Consider the following 18,392-nt stretch of genomic DNA (forward strand, 5'->3'; position numbering starts at 1 on the left):
CCCTGGAACAGGTTTTAATTATTGTTGTTACTTACTTATTAATCGTATGTTCATAGAGTGCAATGTTACAGTCATTTTCTTCATTCACATCTAAATATTCAACCAGACTCTCATGCAAGAAATCTTCAAAATTCCTGGGAAAATATTGGTGAAATGGACAATGTTAAAAAGCATTTTACTGCAGTATTTTATATGCAATAGTGGAAGATACATGCTTTCATTTAGGCCCGAAGCATCTTTCTCTTCCAAAAAGTATCAATACATTGGGATATTTGAAACACGTTATTCTTAGATCATAGAGTTATCACAAATCACCAAAATGGAAACAGTAAAACATCTGTGACTCTTGTCAATCTGGTCCCACTTCTAAAAAATACGTTCTATGACTTTAAAAACCCCATATGATGAGAGACCCACAGTATGTCAGATGTCTACATCAACATATCCTTCTCATCCTAGAAACGCTGAAGAGTGTGCTAATTTACACCAAGACTCTGGAATCCTCATGATCTAAATTGATAAATATTTTACAATGTCCAAGCAAGTTCACATAGAAAAGAACAGGTTTTTAACAGGTTGATATAGCTGGTAGAGAGGAATTAAGAGACTAAAAATGAAAATATGTAATACTTTTCTTAAAAGCTCAGATCAAATAACATTACTTCTGTTTAGATCATATAAATGAGTATTAAGGAGACTGAGGACTTTTGCTTTTGGCTATTTACCTGTACCCCTGAGCCAGCTCTTCCATATGCTTATTTGTGACTGCAGCCTTCTGTTTCTTAACAATTATATAGGGTCTGGAATAGAAAAACAGAAAAAAACCCAAAAAACAAAACAGATTTACAGTAGTTCAACAAAAGAATTAAATCAGTAAGTTTACTATAGTGAAATGAGGGAAGCGGTAGATATGATCAAACTTATTTCTGGAGTGCTTGAGGACACCAGGTATTTTTTACAAGTGTGAGTGCACAGGGGCCTATTTTCTCTTTCTCACATACACACGCACACACACGTGCACACGCACACACCAGCTCATGTGTGCACATATACATGTATAAACACACAGTCCTTTCTCCAAGTATCTTTGGAAATATTTGGTTCTGAATGAGAAAGCAGTATGAAATGATACTCAATAAAGTCTAGAAAAAAAAAACAAAACCTTTAATACCTTTAATATCATATATTTTTTAAAACTGTGTAAATGCATCCATCATACCAAAAGCCTCTCCTGATTTCATACTGGGAGTATGGAGAGGTCAGCAGGCAGAGAACCATCACCAAGGAAAACAATGGCATTTTGTAGTGAAGGTCTGATGACTTCCAGCTGTCTAGAGTGGTTTGCTTTAGGACAAACATCCCTGGGCTACACTAGCAGGGTACTTAAAGCTACACACAACCAAAGAGTAGGTATGAGTTTGCAGGGAATATAGCTTTTTCACTTTGGGATTTTTAGTGATGTAATGGGCGTAAGGTAGAGAGCTTTGGTCCACACGTTCTGGTAGATTAACCTGTAACTGTCAGCGGTGATTTGCCTCTGAGGGCTTCGCCACCACGAGGAAACACCCGACACAAAGGACGGCACGCGGCACGAAACGTCAAGGGCTGTTGCTATTTGGACAAGCGGCTCTTACAGAGGGGAGCAAGTAACCAGCAGACACTCGTGCACTCCACCCTCAAGTCCAAATAACTATTTGAGGACTAATGAGCACTTTTAAACAGTTAAGAAGAGGAGCTGCACAATTACAAAAGGGGGTACAAGCTGCTGGAAAGTGAACAGGGTGAACTCTTCATGGGACTCAACACTGCCTCAAAATCCTGGCTGCCCCTTGGCAGGGAAGCAGAGACCCTGCTGCCTCCCTCATTTGGGGCTGCAGTTTAGCTCAGCTTAAGAGACTGAGAAGTGATGGCAGAGCAGGGGTAGGAGAGGGAGGGGACCACACTTGGCCACCTCAGTTACCTTTCAGTTTACTCAATGAATTCTACTAATTCTTCCTGCCAGATCTATGTTGTGTCGTTATACAATCACTTCTAAAAAAAAAAGAACTAGTTTTCTTTCAGGCTATGCCATATTATATGGGATGTAATGAAAAAGAAAAATCCTAAGAAAGAGTAAGCTAGAAAATGTCAGTGTTTTCCCCACCCTTAATTGAACCATGTTAATAGCTATAAATAAGCATCCAGTGTTTGCCTGGCACCCTACAAGGCACTTACCAGACCTTATATCAATCCTAGGGAGGCACTGTTATTTACATATTTACAGCTGAGGAAATCAAGGCCCAGAGACTTAAGTAATAAACTCAGAGTCACACAAGTCAGTAAGTGGGACATTCGGATTCAAACACAGGTATAGCATCAGTTAGGGCTCTTTGCTTGCAAAGAATAGGAACCAACTCTGGCCGATTTAAGCAAAGATGGAATTTACAAAAAAAGAAGAAGGAAATTTTAAGGAGTTTACCAAAAGGCTAAGAATTTACTAGAAGGATAAGAATCAAAGAAAAAAGGTGCAATGCTCAGCCTCAGAAAGAAAAGGAGCCAGAACAGCCCCAAGGATCCAGAAAGGCAGGGGTAATGAGCAGCCCCTTGTATGCATCGCTGCCAGGATGAATCTGTTCCAGCCATTTCTTCCCTTGAGCTATTCTCTTTGGGATTCAAACTCTCTGAAGAGACGGTCTGACTGGCCTGGCTTGGGTCAGCCGCCTGTCCTTTGGCTGAGCAGGAGAGAGCACCTGACTGACCGTCCCAAGAAGACTGCCAGTGAGGAAGGGCAATCCTCAAAGGAGAATGAGGAGGGTAACTGGAAGGAAACAAGGATGCCAGACAGACACAGACACTGGCAGTCCACTCTCCCAGCTGGGCAGACTTCCAAGCTCTTGCCACCACTCTAACCACTGCCAGCTCACTGACTTGTGCTCTCACACTACCTGAGGTCCACAAAGACAGACTTTGGTGAATCAAGTGAAGGCCTATGAAACAAGGTGACATCCTCAGCTGAAGTCCCTGCCTGTCCCCAAAGGACCAGATACCATGTCATGTTCATCTTCATAACCCCACCTCCGACACAGCACCTGTACAAAATAGGCCCTAAATATGTGCGGAATAAACATAAGGCACCTACTCTTCTACCGGATCTAATGTTATGGTATCTCTTCATGCTTCTATGTTTCTTATTCTTGCCATTCCTTAGCCTTTCTCCTTTCCTCCTTTATCCTTTAAAGCAATCCTACTCATCCTTTAAAGGTCAGTTCATAGCAACAGAATATAGTGGGTAAAATCGGGACTGTTGGAGTCAAATGAATTCTAAGGACTTCCGGGTGAAAAACAGACTCCACCACTATCTGGCTTTGGGTAATTTACTTAGTCTCACTAAACCTTGGTACCTCATTTGTTAAATGAAAATAATAATCCAACCTTATAGGGTTGAATGTAGTTAAAGCCTTACACATAATACATCTATTAAGATAATAAATAATGGCTAGCACTTATTACTCGCAGAGTTGGTTGTTATTACTAATTATTTCTGCCTTTCCCAGCGGACTGAGTTCTCTGAGGGCAGAGACTGACTCCCATTAATCTTTGAATCCCCAGTAGCCAGTATGCATATTCATGAGGTGTTTGCTAAGTGAATTAAATTTATCTTAACAATGAAAGAGGTTAAAGCAGCTTCAAAAATAAAAACAAGTCCATTTCTTTCAAAAGCAAACATAAAGAGATCTTAACAACTCTTTCTAGCCACATCTACCTGCACAGCCTTCCTCCATCAGAGGAAATATAGACACACCGATCTGTCAGATTCGTTGAGATGGAAACAAATTCATTGATATATCCTGCTCTTCGCATCAGTCGAAATGTATTCACCAGCTTCTTGTGGTCTCGAATGACGCCCAGGATGTTACCTAAGCAGAAAGAATAAGAATAGTCAAGACCGAAATAAAAAATAAATCTAATGGGATTTAAAATATCTACTCAACAAAAACAATAAGCAGCACTGAGCAGTCATTTGGAAGTACTGTTATTAAGCCTGCAGCCAGTCCACAAGGCTGGAGGGAGCAGCAGAGTGGAGTGGTCAAGGGCAGCCTGGGGTGGGGACCGGAGTCCAGGGCCAGGCCTACCACACCCTGGCTGCATAAGACTGGTGAAGCCAGCCTCAGTCTCCTCGTCTGTCAGCACCGTGCAGGGACATGAACTCGGGTCCAGACCCCTGGGTCTGAACACTGGCTCCACCACTTCTACAGGGTCGATGTGAGGATTAAATGAGCTGATCTCGTGGAAAGCACTTAGAACTGGACATAGCACCTAGTAACTGCTATTTTTAAACCGGTTTTGTTGTCATCATCTGAGAAATGAGGAAAATGGCCTTTGGCTCCCAGGGCTAGTGTGAGGATTTAGAGAGGTACTGGGTGAGTACCCAGAGTAAGGACTCACTCAGCGTCAGCTGCCAGAATTCACTGAGCGAGGCAGGCAGCCAACAGCCCTGTTTTCCTTCTCACCAGCCCACGCGGGAAATGGTGAAGGCCTCCCAGAGCAGGAAGAAGGGGGAGAAGAGCATGGGGGCTGAGGCCAGGGTGAGCACATGCAGCACACCTGTGAGGGGACAGGCACCCAGGCCACCAAGCCACACCTGCTGCAGCATCTCTGGAGGACTCTCAGGTGGGTGGGAAGGGGTATGAGAGAAGCAACTGGAGCAGAAGCTGAAGGAAAGGGACCCTCTCGCCAGAGGCTGCGGACACTCACTCACTCAGTGGCTGAATACAAGTCATCTCACTATAAGGGCTGATCTGATTATTTCTGCAGAATGTCTCACATATTTCACTTGAGCTTAAAGATACCGTATTGAGCCTCATGCCACTGTGCATACGCTGCCAGCTGTCAAAGCTGCCCTTTAGCTCTGATAGCTGTATCGTCTCAGAACCTGGGTCACTCAGCCAATGGAATAACTGTTTCTGTTACCATTTTTTCTACCTTTCAATTAATGTCAACCTGGGTCCAGAATTAAAGTATACTCAGGGGGTATAGCTCAGTGGCAGAGAATTTGACTGCAGAATTAAAGTATATTTGTGCTCTATATACATGGATAATAGTCAATTCCCTCCCCCTCCCAAACAGACTGTTTAGGATCAACATGTCTCCATAATATACTCACCATTAAGAAAGACAAGAAACACATTTGGGTAAGACAGCTCTTCCCCACATAATAAATTCACATCTTCTACTCCCAAGTTACTGGCTAATTTAACAATGGGTCCATCTTCCATGTCAGTTGTGATGTGCGTCATAAGGGCCAAGTTTTTAACCAAACCACATGCCTAAAAAACAAAAGACAGTCATTTCTAAGAATGAACATGAGTAACACAAAGTACAGTTTGTGTCTGAAAATAGCTCACCACTCCACTGGTGACAAGGCAAAGCAGTACAGCGTCGTAGGGAACACTTTGGAGATTCATACAAAGCCTTAAGGATATACCTACGCCTTATCCTAGAGGAATTTATCCTGAACTAGAAAGCAAGGATATAAACGTAGATTTAGCCACAGACATGCTCAGCACAGTACTATTTGAACTGGAAATAATGATGACATTATAAATGTCCCCTCCCCAAAGAAACCAATTGCCTAAATTGCTATTCCCTGACAACAGAACACCACAGTCATTAAGATGACACTGTATAAAAACAGTAAAGGAAAACACTGATAATTGTGAATACATAAAAATATAAAACTGCTGGCCTGAAATGAGAAAGAGTCTGCAAAATAACTGGCCGGTATTCTCCAAGCTTCTTGGTCATAAAAGACAAAGAGTGAAGAACCGCTTCAGAATAAGAGGCTAAGGAGACTCAACAACTGAGAGCAATCCTGGATCAAAAAAAGACAGTGGGGCAACTGGCAAAATCTGAATCAGGTCTACAGATTACAATATTGTTGTCAGTGTTAATTTCATAACTGGGGTTATGAAAGTTGGTAACTGGGGCTATGAGGTTGATAACTGTGCTACAGTTACATAAGATGTCACATTTGGGGAATCTAGGTGAAGGATCATGGAAATTCTTTGCACTATTTTTGCAACTTTTTTTGTATGCCTGAAATTATTTCAAAGTAAGAAGGAAATGAAAAAAATATTTTTAAACTTCTATACAACCAGAGGAAAAAAATCTAAAGCAAACATATAAACAAGGACGTAATACAGCAAATTAAGAAAAAAAACAAAAACACTTGAGACACATGTGACATGTAAAGATTACATCTTCAATCTTAGAAACCATCTGCTGTAGTGATGCACAAAACAGGTACTTCATCTAGATTAGTTGAAGCAATCTCTGGGAAATTTAGTGTTCCAAAACTCAAGATGTGTAAGTTATGCAAATTTGACAAGCTGGAAAATTTTAATGTGAATTTCCATATGGTTTAAGATAAATCAGGAGAAGAATGATAATTTCTAAAAATTATGACCCTGTATGGACTTGTATTTTTCACCTCTCCCAAGTCCTAACTAATTCCTACACTTTGGAACATGTATCTTTTACCTGTCATATTTAACTTATTTATTCACTCAGCATATATTTATGGGGCCTTTAGTCTGAATGAGGCTCTGGGCTAGGACCTTGGGATACAATGGTGAACCTAACATGGTTCCTTCCTCCAGAATTTTACAATTTAGAAGGCATAAAATCAAGTGAAACCAACAGTGGTTAACATGAAGTAGAAAGGGCCACGACACAGGAAATAGTGGGTGCTATGGATGTAAACCAATTTAAACTCCTTGGTTTAGTGTTCTGGTAACTGCTTATGTTTCCTATATAAGTGAGCTGGAATCCAACTTAGGTCTTGGACTGTGTGCTCCTAGTTGGCTGCAACTGTGACTCTGATGTCCTTTAAGTACAGCCACAGAAAATAAGGAGTTGCTTAAAAAGAGCTCCTTGTGAGCAAAGGTGATGGGTCTCTTTAATTTTCCTTCATATTCTTATCCCCTCTTCACTGCCTGGTTTGACTCTTGGGATAAACTAAAACAAGCAAGAAAATTTGGACAATATTTCTATTTAGGTGAGATAATAAATCAAAGACTTCTGTAGGTACTGTTCGGGAATGATACTGATGACATTCTGATGGCTGCAACAACATTTCTCTGCCTGATACGTGGCTGACCCCAAAAACGATACAGCCTGGGGGAACGGGAGAAGAAGCAGAGCATCACCAACAGGCATGACCACTGACACAGCGGAGACTCCTTGGGGACCTTACCTCTCCTTCAGGAGTGTCCGAAGGGCAGAGCATTCCCCACTGAGATGGCTGGAGCGATCGAGGACCACTCACTTTTCTTGTTTTTTCAAACTGGGAAGAGATTCTTGTCATCATGCCCAGTGCGGATATATATGACAAGCGAGACAGCACCTGAGTCACACCCTGGCGATCCATTTTAAATCTCTTCAGAGACCAATTTCCCTGAAGGGAGAGGAAAGACATGAGCTACCCCTGATCCATTCATGTGGCCTGATACTCTGAAGTCACTCGGAGAGGCTCAGCATAGGAACTGCTTGTTTGTGAAACGAGAGCCATGATATATATTCAGAAATCAAAATGTCACAATTAAAATTTAGCCAAGTTACTCAACGGGGTTTTCTAGGAATTTCATGGATATTACCTATATCTAGCAACCACCTCGGAATGCTTCAACACATCAACATTATCACATCAGAGTGGGTATTTTCTGAAGAACTAATTATGTTCTGAACAAGCCAGTTCAACCAAAGATTTCCACTGGAAGCAATAAGCCAACTAACAGAACACTAGCAGTTTCTACACACATTTAAGGTAACACTAGCTTGAAGCTCAAAGAGATAATTTCATGTTGCAATGTGCCATTATCTGGATGTCTTCCAAAATTAGTTTTAATGAGAGGAAAATATAGCAATAGAAAGAAGACTCTAATAGCAGTTACCAGGGAAAATGAATAACTATAGGCTTCTTAATCAAGGCTAAAAGTTGCACATATATTCATATTAATAAATATTATATACCTTCTTTGGCTACCATGTCAATCTTAAAATAGATTCATATGAAATAAATTTTAAACATTAAATTTACCTTATCTCCTATGCATTGAAAGTACTGAAATATATTAAATATATTATTTTATAGTGGTATTAATTGTATACGTTAAATATTCTCAAGGATAATTCAGGATTAAGGTTAGGAATCATTAAGTTTTCAACTTATGGTAATGTGAATTAATAGAAAATAGTATGCAGAGAAAAAGCAAAGTAGAAAACAAAATGTCAAAAAGTGATTGATTCAATGATCTTTCTAATTCAAAGGGAAAAAATTACATCTGCTAAACAGTGGTTCTTCATTTTTTTGATAATCTGATGAAAGCTATGACTATTCTCGAGAAAAATGCACATAGGACCACAAACAGAAAATTTGCCTTCCATTTCAAGGAAGGACTCATGGATCCCAGATTAAAACCCCTCACAGTAGAAAAACTCATGTTTGAATTTAAATATTTGACCTCAGGGGATCTCCTCACAAATTAAAGTTTAAGCATTATTTCAGTGAAGATCTATCACTTCAGAAACTTGAGTTTTTGATAGAGTGGAAAAAAGCTAAAACCTAGGAAGAAACTTGATGCATTACAAAGCAAAGAAATGGAGCAAACACACTGATCCCACAAGTTAACTTCTCATATTGCTTGTTGAGTTAACTCCTTTTATTCTTTGAATGAGAATGAACCTAGTAAACTGACTTATGACCACAAAGTAAGAGCAAGGAAGATAAATAAATATTCATCACAGAATTCAACTAAGACAGCAGCTGCTGGCAAATAGGAAGTAGATGGGGAGTGAAGCCGAGATGTTCAGCAAGATAATCTTTTCCAATATTCTTCAGGAGTTTTAAAAAGGGAGAGAGGAGAAACAGACAAAGCGTCTAAAACTGCTCCTCTGAGAAAATTTATTTGTTGAAAATAGTCTACATATGACAACAATCACAATTTTAGAAGTTGATCTTTTTCCGGTTGTCTACAGATTGGGGTTCACCTGTAACAAGGCCTACTACTGATTTTCCTAATAAGCAGTCTGCTCCCAGACGTAAAGTGGTATCACTTAGGGGCAAAACAACTACTCAAAACAGCTATTCTGACCTGAAAATCATGGGTCAAAAGCAAAGAAAAGTCATTCTAACAGAAGTGTGTTCAAGTGCTCTTTGGAGACTTCGCTTCAAATATTCAGGAATCTACTTCCTGACAAGTTTGGGCCACAGGAGTGTGAGGGTCCTAAAGAGGCACAAAGGCCAGGCTCCCCTCAGGTCTAGATGGAGCTGTCATGGTGAGGGCTGCTCAAACAGACCCACGGCAAATTTCTCAAGTCAAGTAGGGCAGCAAGTCGACCACTAATTCTTTCATTGTTAAGGGAGTCCACGTGCTACTCTATACTATTCTTTTGTTGGGACCAAATCCCATCCATAAAACTAATTTTATGTCTGGCATACAAAACGTGAACAAGACTTTATCAGATAGACCTATAGATGTTACGCTTTAAGAAAGGGAGCAAAAACCTATCTGATAACCCTTTATGAACAGCCGGAGGCCCTGAACACACAGCAGCTGCTGAGGCCTGAATTCATCACTCACGTGAGAACAGCTGATAGCTCTTTGAGGAATATAAACCTACAATGAAATGAAACATGTTGTACTGTTTTGGACAAACGTTGTCATTAATAAACCTACTTGTAATATATCAGTTTTATGACAGAAGAAAATGGGGAAAAGTATCCATTGAAAGAATGGTTATTAACGGTTAAACTAAAAGATTTTTCCTTTATGTAAAAGTATATATATTTTCTTATTGCCTCATATAACAAGAACTATAATTTGGCAATGAAGTCATATAGTAGTAAAATTCCTACTGATTTAAACTGTAGACTATCTTTCAAAGTAGAAAATTTATGACTTAAATATATATATACTTTTTTCACCTAGATTCTCAAAGTATCAGTACTTTAAATTTCCCACTGAACAGGTTTACAAATAAGTTACAAAACTCTACCCAAATGACTGAAGACTTACGGTTGAAATGGCATTCACCATGCCATTGGTAATCTGGTCCTGACGCATGTGTTTCACAACATCAAACTGGGCTGCTCTTTGCTTAGGAATCACCTGGTCTGCAATCTTCTTCATTTCAGAATTAAATTTTTTGAACAAATCTTCAAAAAGAAGAGATAAAAGCTAAAGGAAAAAAAAAGTATATAGTGAACTTTCAAAATGCATTACTAGCTTATTTACTAAGTTTTAGGTCCTTATTAAACTTTGTTTAAAAAAAGATGGAGAAACTGCTTAAAACTGAAAAAAATATATTTTAAAATTCAATTTGATAAACATGTACTTTTATTGATATATGTGCTTATCACTATGCTTGGTGTTGGGAATAAGAGCAAAGATGACAATCCCTGCATTCATAGATTTTAAATTTAGACCAGTCATTCCCAGACTGAGATTTCATTGACCAGTGACCTAAATAAATGAAGAAAATATTTATGGATAAGAAGACCATTTTAAGGTTACTAATTTTCCCCAAATTGATCTAAAATTCCACTGCAACTCTAATCAAAATCCCCAGGTTTTTAATGAAAATTGAGGCTAACTCTAAAATTTATGTGGAAAAGCTAAGACCCTAAAATAGCCAAGACACTCCTGAAAAAGAAGGCATATGGACTGATTAACGTATAGATAAACTGACCAGTGGACAGAACAAAAAGTCCAGAAACAAACAACACATATATTAAAATTTGTCATATGATAGAGATGGCATTTCAGATCAGTAAGTAAATGAAAGACTACAAATAAATGGTGCTAGGACAACCGGTTATTCATTTCAGAAACAAATGAAACTGCTTCCTTACTTCATTCCATACCCCAAAATCCAACAAATACCAAAGGCATAAGTTTAAAATATAAAGAGTACTAACTATTAAAAAGAAGAAAGGGTTGACAAATTAAAATTACAAACTTCTAGAATTAAAAGATACCATAAAGTTAAAAAAAAAAAAAATCCAGACTGGGAGAAGATACCAGCAACACATGTAACTGACAAAAAACTGGATCCAAAGAACACCAAAAAAATCTTAAAACCAATAAGGAAAATACAAACAGCCCAAAAGACATTTAAGAAAAAACAGGAATGGTCAATAAGCATATGAAAAAGAGGCTTAATCTCATTAGTAATGACGGAAATGCAAATTAAGCCCACCAGGAGATGGTACTGTGCACCCGCTAGATCAGACAAAAATGTTTAATTTCGACACTAAGTCATAGGATGGAGACCATCAGGACTTATGTACAGTGCAGTGTTCAAATACTTGGGAAACTAGTTTGACACTTTCCAGTCAAGTTGAAGATTTAACTTGATTCCATGACAGGGCAATCCTATTTGTAGAAACTCTGTCATGTAGGCACCAGAAGATATGAATAAAAATGTTCTTTTTTTTAAAAAAAGGGAAGTCATACAAAAGTCTTGATAAGTAGGATAGATAAAGGGATATTTATCATATGTATCATATCTTTACACAATTGAATACAAAAATGAAAGTGAAATACAGTGGCATGAAACAATATAGATGAACCTTTAAAACAATGTTAAATGAAGAAAAAAGTTGCAGAAGAACGTATATGATATGAATCTATTTTTATAAAACTCAAAACCTCAAAAATAATGCCAAGTTCTTGGATTGGAAGAATCAAATATTGTTAAAATGACCATACTACCAAAGGCAATCTGCAGATTCAATGCAATCCCTATCAAATTACCAATGGCATTTTTCACAGACCTAGGACAAATAATTTTAAAATTTGTATGGAAACACAAAAGACCCCAGATAGCCAAAACAATCTTGAGAAAGAAGAACGGAGCTGGAGGAATCAAGCTCCCTGACTTCAGACTACACTACAAAGCTACAGGAATCAAAACAGTATGGTACGGGCACAAAAACAGACACATAGATCAATGGAACAGGATAGAAAGCCCAGAAATAAACCCATGCACTTATGGTCAATTAATCTATGACAAAGGAGGCAAGAATACACAATGGAGAAAAGACAGTCTTTTCATTAAGTGGTGCTGCAAAAACTGGACAGCTACATGTAAAAGAATGAAATTAAAACATTCTACATGTAAGTGATATCATATGATATTTGTCTTTGACTTACTTCACTCAGTATGACATATGTGGAATCTAAAAAAATGGTACAAATTAACCTATTTACAAAACAGGAATAGAGTCACAGATGTAGAAAACAAACTTACGGTTACTAAGGGGAAAGGGTTGTGGAGAGGGATAAACTGGGAGACTGGGATTGACATACACACACTACTATATATAAAAGAAATTGAAACTAACACAACATTGTAAATCAATTGTACCCCAATAAAAATTAAAAAAAAAAAAAGAGACAACTAGTAAGAACCTACTGCATAGCACAGGAAACTCTACTCAATACTCTGTAATGACCTATATGGCAACAGAATCTAAAAAAGAGTGAATATATGTACATGTATAACTGATTCGCTTTGCTGTACAGCAGAAACTAACACAACATTGTAAATCAACTAACTCTAATAAAAATTAATTTAAAAAATAAATAAAACATTCTCTAACACTATATGTTAAAAAAAAAAAACTCAAAACGGATTAAAGACCTAAATGTAAGACTGGATCCTAGGGGAAAATATAGGCAGAACACTCTTTGACATAAATCACAGCAATGTTTTTTTTGGATCCATCTCCTAGAGTAATGGAAATAAAAACAAAAATAAATAAATTAAACCTAGTTAAATTTAAAAGCTTTTGCACGGCAAAGGAAACCATCAGCAAAATGAAAAGACAACCTACAGAATGGGAGAAAATATTGCAAACAATGTGACCAACAAGTGATGAATTTCCAAAACAGACAAACAGCTCATACAGCTCAATATCAAAAAAACAATATCAAAAAAACAAAAAATGGGCAGACGATCTAAATAGACATTTCTCCAAAGAAGACATACAGATGGCCAACAGGCACATGAAAAAATGCTCATCATTGCTAACTATTACAGAAATGCAAATCAAAACTACAATGAGGTACCACCTCACACCAGTCAGACCGGCCATCATTAAAAAGTCTACAAATAACAAATGTTGGAGAGTGTGTGGAGAAAAGGGAACCCTCTTGCACTGTTGGTGGGAATGTAAATTTGTAGAGCCACTATGGAGAACAGTATGGAGGTTCCTTAAACAACTAAAAACAGACTTACCATATGATCCAGCAATCTCACTCCTGGGCCTATATCCTGAGAAAACTATAATTTGAAAAGATACATGCACCCCAATGTTCACTGCTGCACTATTTACAACAGCCAAGACATGGAAGCACCTTAAGTGTCCATTGACAGATAAATGGATAAAGAAGATGTGGTAGATATATACAATGGAATATTACTCAGCCATAAAAAAGAACGAAATAATGCCATTCAAAGCAACATGGTTGGACCCAGTGATTATCATACTAAGTGAAGTAAGTCAGAGAAAGATAAATATCTTATGGTATCACTTATATGTGGAATCTAAAAAATGATATAAATGAACTTATTTACAAAACAGAAATAGACTCACAGACATAGAAAACAAACTTATGGTTACCAAAAAGGAAAAGGGTAGGGGAGAGAGGATAAATTAGGAGCGTAGGATTAACAGATAAACACTACACTATATAAAACAGATAAACAACAAGGACCTACTGTATAGCACAAGGAACTATATTCAGTATCTTGTAATAACCTATAATGGAAAAGAATCTGAAAAGGAATATAAATCTACATACATACAAACACACAAACATATATATAACTGAATCACTCTGCTGTACACCTGAAACACAACATTGTAAATCAACTGTACTTCAATTAAAAAAAGTGAAACTTATATTGTAATAAACTATTTTAAAAATTTTAAATAAATGATGCAATAAAAAAGAAAACAATAAGTACTCCAATTCAGGATAGTGGGGAAAAGAGAAGACAGAGTAAGGAAGAAATATATAAGTAAATGAAATGGTAATTAACGGTCAATTATTAAGAATTACTTAAGTTGGTAGTGGATTTGAGGGTGTTGATTCTATTTGTCCCCTTCATAACTTACATATCTGTGACATTTTTATTTATACTTTTTATGTTAAAAATTATATAATAAATTATATTAAACCATAGTAACCATGGAAAACAAATCAATGGGATGGAATAGGAAGGCATAAAAATAGACTAGGATGGTTCTGTCTCCAGAATTGATAGAGTAGCTCCTATCAGATGGATTCATCTGCTCATAAAAATTATAAACGCTGGACAAAATATTGAAACTATCTGAAGGCACTGGAGAGTAAAAGCAGGCAGAAACCGAAAGAAAGTTGACACTTATCGAAAGTGCATTTCCGTTTTTAAGGCTTTTCAACTAAGAGTAGGACACATTAACAAAAAGGGTCCAAGCTACACTGGAAGCTAAAACTCGGAGAGAGACCCACAGTTTTACTGGATTGAAGGACCAGAGGGAAAAGATCTGAGCCACCACAGTAGCTGGAAAGTGAGAGGAAATTCACAGAAAGGAGAGAACCACAAATAAAATCAACACCCTAAAATCCACTACCAACTTAATCTTGGGAGAAAACCCCAAGATTATGTATATAAACTTTGCCCAACTCTCTGGCTGACCCCTGAACTACACATTGAAAGGTGTGGCCCACGTCCCCTACTGCCCCAAATCAGGTGTGGGTTGTGACTGCAATTTTCAATAAAGTCTTTTTTCAATAAAGTAAAGTAAGTGAAGCTGTGACTTTTAAGACCAGGTCATTAAGGCCACACAGATTCTCTTGTGCATGTGAAACTCACTTGGAGTCCTGAGCCACTCTGATGCCACAGCACTGGAATGGTCAAGACCGAGCTGAGCCCAGCCTTCCAGACACCCCACCACCTCCGGCAGAACAACTACCAACCGAGCCCCATGTGAAACAGAAGAATCACACAGCCAAATCCTGCCTGAATTCCTGACCCACAAAATTGTGAGATACAACAAAACGGTGATTGTCTTAAGCCATGCAATGCAGAAACAGATATAACCAGAACACCGTTTATATACAGTTCTCAAAACTAAATAAGTGGCTTATGACAAATAAATAGCAGGCATACTTCTTCAATAATCAAATATATTATTACAATGACTTAAATTCCCCTGAAAAATTAATTATATTAGTTTTTTTTTCCTTTATAGAGGAAGAAAAAAGTAGGATATATTTGTAATCTAAGCTACCTAACCAAACAGTAATGTAATATTGGGGGACATTATATATGCACCCATTATACAGTTAAACAGGAATTCTGAAGTTCAGTGAAATCTTGTAAGCTAAAGATTTTCCAAATTTCACACTATTCTTGAATGCTTATAACCCACTGGTAGTTTTCTGACTCAAAATGAAGACATTAAAACCAATGAGTCTCCTCCAGCCACTGCTGAAGAAAGCATTTCCTAAATGGAACGTTACTTTACACTCTTCTCCCTTAACGTAGACAAGTCCTTCCACTTTTCTACTAAAATCAACTTTGCAGATGGGAAAGCCAGGATCCTGAACTTGATTTACCATGTCAGAAGTGTTCTAAAAAGAAAACTTCCTCCTCTGAGAGCTTAATCCTATCTTCTACTCAGACCCAGCAGTTTCCTTCATGGAAGAAAGAATATGGGAATGGAAGCAGGTGCAGGGGAGGAGAGGGATGGAGAAGCCCATTTCAGCAACTTCCTGTGTAAACTGGCAAAAGGAACTTGAATAAGCATCCTGAACAGAAGCAAATGCCCTTAACCTAAACCACAAAAGCTCAGCTCTATTTTAATTAGTTCCTTACACTTAGACTTTTGCGTCTCAAATTATGACAAAGTTTTTTTGGATCCTAGCTGAATTTGTTGTAGCCCCCTGATTCAAGCACAAGGAAATGCCCCGGTACTAAACAAGTAAAATGTAAGAGCACACAACAAAACTAATGCCTCATAAATAAATTTCTCCACCCTTAAAATTTCAACGTAAGAAAAATAACGTTCTCCAGTTCACAGAGCAGTGAGAAGCTACAAGGCCAAGTCACACAATAAGCCACATTATTTAGGTCAAGAGTAAAATGATTAAAAGGGATGGAATGCTGGTGATAATATTCAATACCTTTCATTGCTAGCATGAGGCCTTTCAGCCTGCCTAAGACAGGAGCACTAAAGAGCAAATTATATTTAAGAAAAAATGCTGACAGCTCATCAATTGATTTTCAATGAAAATGCTAAAAAAATTAATAAAGAAGTTAAGCTGCTGAAATACAGTTTCACCAATTAGCTTAATGTCAGAGAATTCTAATTAGGCGTCTTGAGATTGCTATTTAGTGTTTAAGCCTTCAGAGTGCCAAATTCTCCTTTTCACACAAGCTGGTTGAAAAATTAAAGACATTAGGCAGCCTTAATTACATTATCAGAACAGCTGGGATTAGGCAATCTCTGAAGTCAAGACGGCATTCTTTTGTCACAGGGTGGAAATCCCTGGCTTTCCAGGGTGCCGGATTTTGGTGCCGTTCCATATCTCACCCATACAAAGCAAGCTGCATTAGAAACAAAAAAATTTGCAGATGAAGAATAGAGTAATGCTCAGCAAATAATGAACACATTACTGAAAAAGAAAAGGTAGGTGAAAAGATTAAGCCTGAAATCGGTAGGTTTTGCTAACACCTCTATTGGCGGCTGGCCGGCCAGCCCTCTGGTGGCAGTGAGACTAAGGGAAAGCTCTGTGAACCGGCTTGGCCAGTGGATACAGCTCTGTTATCTAAAGCTGAAGCACATTTATACTCCCTCATCCCACGGGGTGTGAAATTAGCAGATATTGTTTTTACACAGTTTTGCCAACACAATGTCTTTTATGTCTTTACATTGTTTATAAAGCAATGTTTTCTTGCGCATGGGAACCCTCTTTTTAATTCTAATTTTTTAAGCAACAGGATAGTCTCTCCTCTCCCCTCTCAACTCCACTCCTTAGTCCTCCAAACACCCAACATTTTTTTTTTTAAAGGACTCATTTAACAGCATGATTTCTTTTCCAAATAAAAAACTGTAAAAATTGGGATTGGTGGTGGTGGGGATTCGCACAATCCCCTGAACAGTGGTCAATCTGAAGGTGGCCAAAAACCCACCTGTTGGCATTAGCCACTAACCAGACAGAACTTCCCAAGTATTCCGGGCATTAATTTTTTCTCAAACCTAAAACTGCTCTAATTTTTCAATTCTAGTTTTTTACATTTTAGATGTGGTAATTAATATCTGCTGTTATCATTCCAGGCACCATCACTGTCATCTGGAATACTGTGTAGTCTCCTAACTGGTCCATTCCTGGTCTGTTCATCTCCAAATCAGATCTCTTAAACTGAAAATCAGATGGTGTCACTTCCCCGATTATGACTCTCTCGTGGTTTTCCACTGCATGCGAAATTAAATCCAAAACTCTTCCCATGGCCTACGATGCTAGTTCTACAATGTCCTCTTTCACCACCCCTAAACCTCACACTCCAGCCACAATGCTCCTTTTCCAGTTCCTCCAATACAGGCGCTGCCTGGGGATGTATGTTGCTTGTGCGGGTCTCTTGATGGAATGTAGTTCCTGAGGTTGTGTGAGACTGGCTTCTCCTCACTCAAGTCTCAGCTGGAATGTCTGAGGGCTCGGCTTAAAATATATGGCTTTTTCAAAGAGGTCTTTCCTGACCATCCAGAATAAAGTTAACACCCCTTCCCCCAACCAACATCCCAACTCTAGCTCTAATATTAATTAGTCTCTTTTTGGTTTGCCTTAAACACTTATGACCATCTAATATCACATTTATTTACTGTTTACTTGTTCCTTGTTTGTCTCCTCTACCAAAATGTACACTGTTGAGAGCAGGTGCCCCATCAAGTCTCATTCACTATTGTATCTCCGGTGTCTAGTACTTTATCTGGGGACAGAGAGATGAATATGAATGTAAGTGGTTCCTGCCCTCAATGAGTTTACAGTCTAAAGGGGGAAAGAAGTGAGCAGGTAGAGAATTGTACAGCAATTCAGCATGCAAATAAAGATCTAAACAACCGAGCTACTAACTACTCCTGGGGTTCACAGGTGGTTTCAAAGAATGATGAATGCGTAGGAGCCCCTCATGATGGGGAAGGAGAAGGGGAGATAAGGGAGGGGCAACTTAGGCAGAAGACATAACTCAAAGGATGAAAGAGCATCACACTGTTTGGAAAGGAGTGTCTCACCTTAGCATGAGATGAGGCTGGAAGGGTGCACAGGGGCAAGATCATCAAGGACCCTGACAAGCCTGCTAAA

General features: G+C 38.3%; 1 protein-coding gene across 2 annotated transcripts in view; it reads right to left on the reverse strand.

Annotated features, from left to right (window-relative positions):
• The window catches only part of POLR3B (RNA polymerase III subunit B), a 117,165-nt gene that overhangs the window by 55,439 nt on the left and 43,334 nt on the right, over nucleotides 1-18,392 (reverse strand). For both annotated transcript variants that reach the window (XM_079938267.1, XM_079938266.1), the window contains exons 13-18: nucleotides 10,056-10,217; nucleotides 7,235-7,435; nucleotides 5,144-5,306; nucleotides 3,743-3,896; nucleotides 726-800; nucleotides 36-134 (exon numbers count right to left, since the gene is read on the reverse strand). In XM_079938267.1, coding sequence (XP_079794393.1) covers nucleotides 36-134; nucleotides 726-800; nucleotides 3,743-3,896; nucleotides 5,144-5,306; nucleotides 7,235-7,435; nucleotides 10,056-10,217 — 854 coding nt within the window. The remainder of the gene's footprint in view (nucleotides 1-35; nucleotides 135-725; nucleotides 801-3,742; nucleotides 3,897-5,143; nucleotides 5,307-7,234; nucleotides 7,436-10,055; nucleotides 10,218-18,392) is intronic.

The sequence above is a fragment of the Stenella coeruleoalba genome (genome assembly GCF_951394435.1).
Source record: "Stenella coeruleoalba genome assembly, chromosome: 11".
Lineage (NCBI taxonomy): Eukaryota > Metazoa > Chordata > Mammalia > Artiodactyla > Delphinidae > Stenella > Stenella coeruleoalba.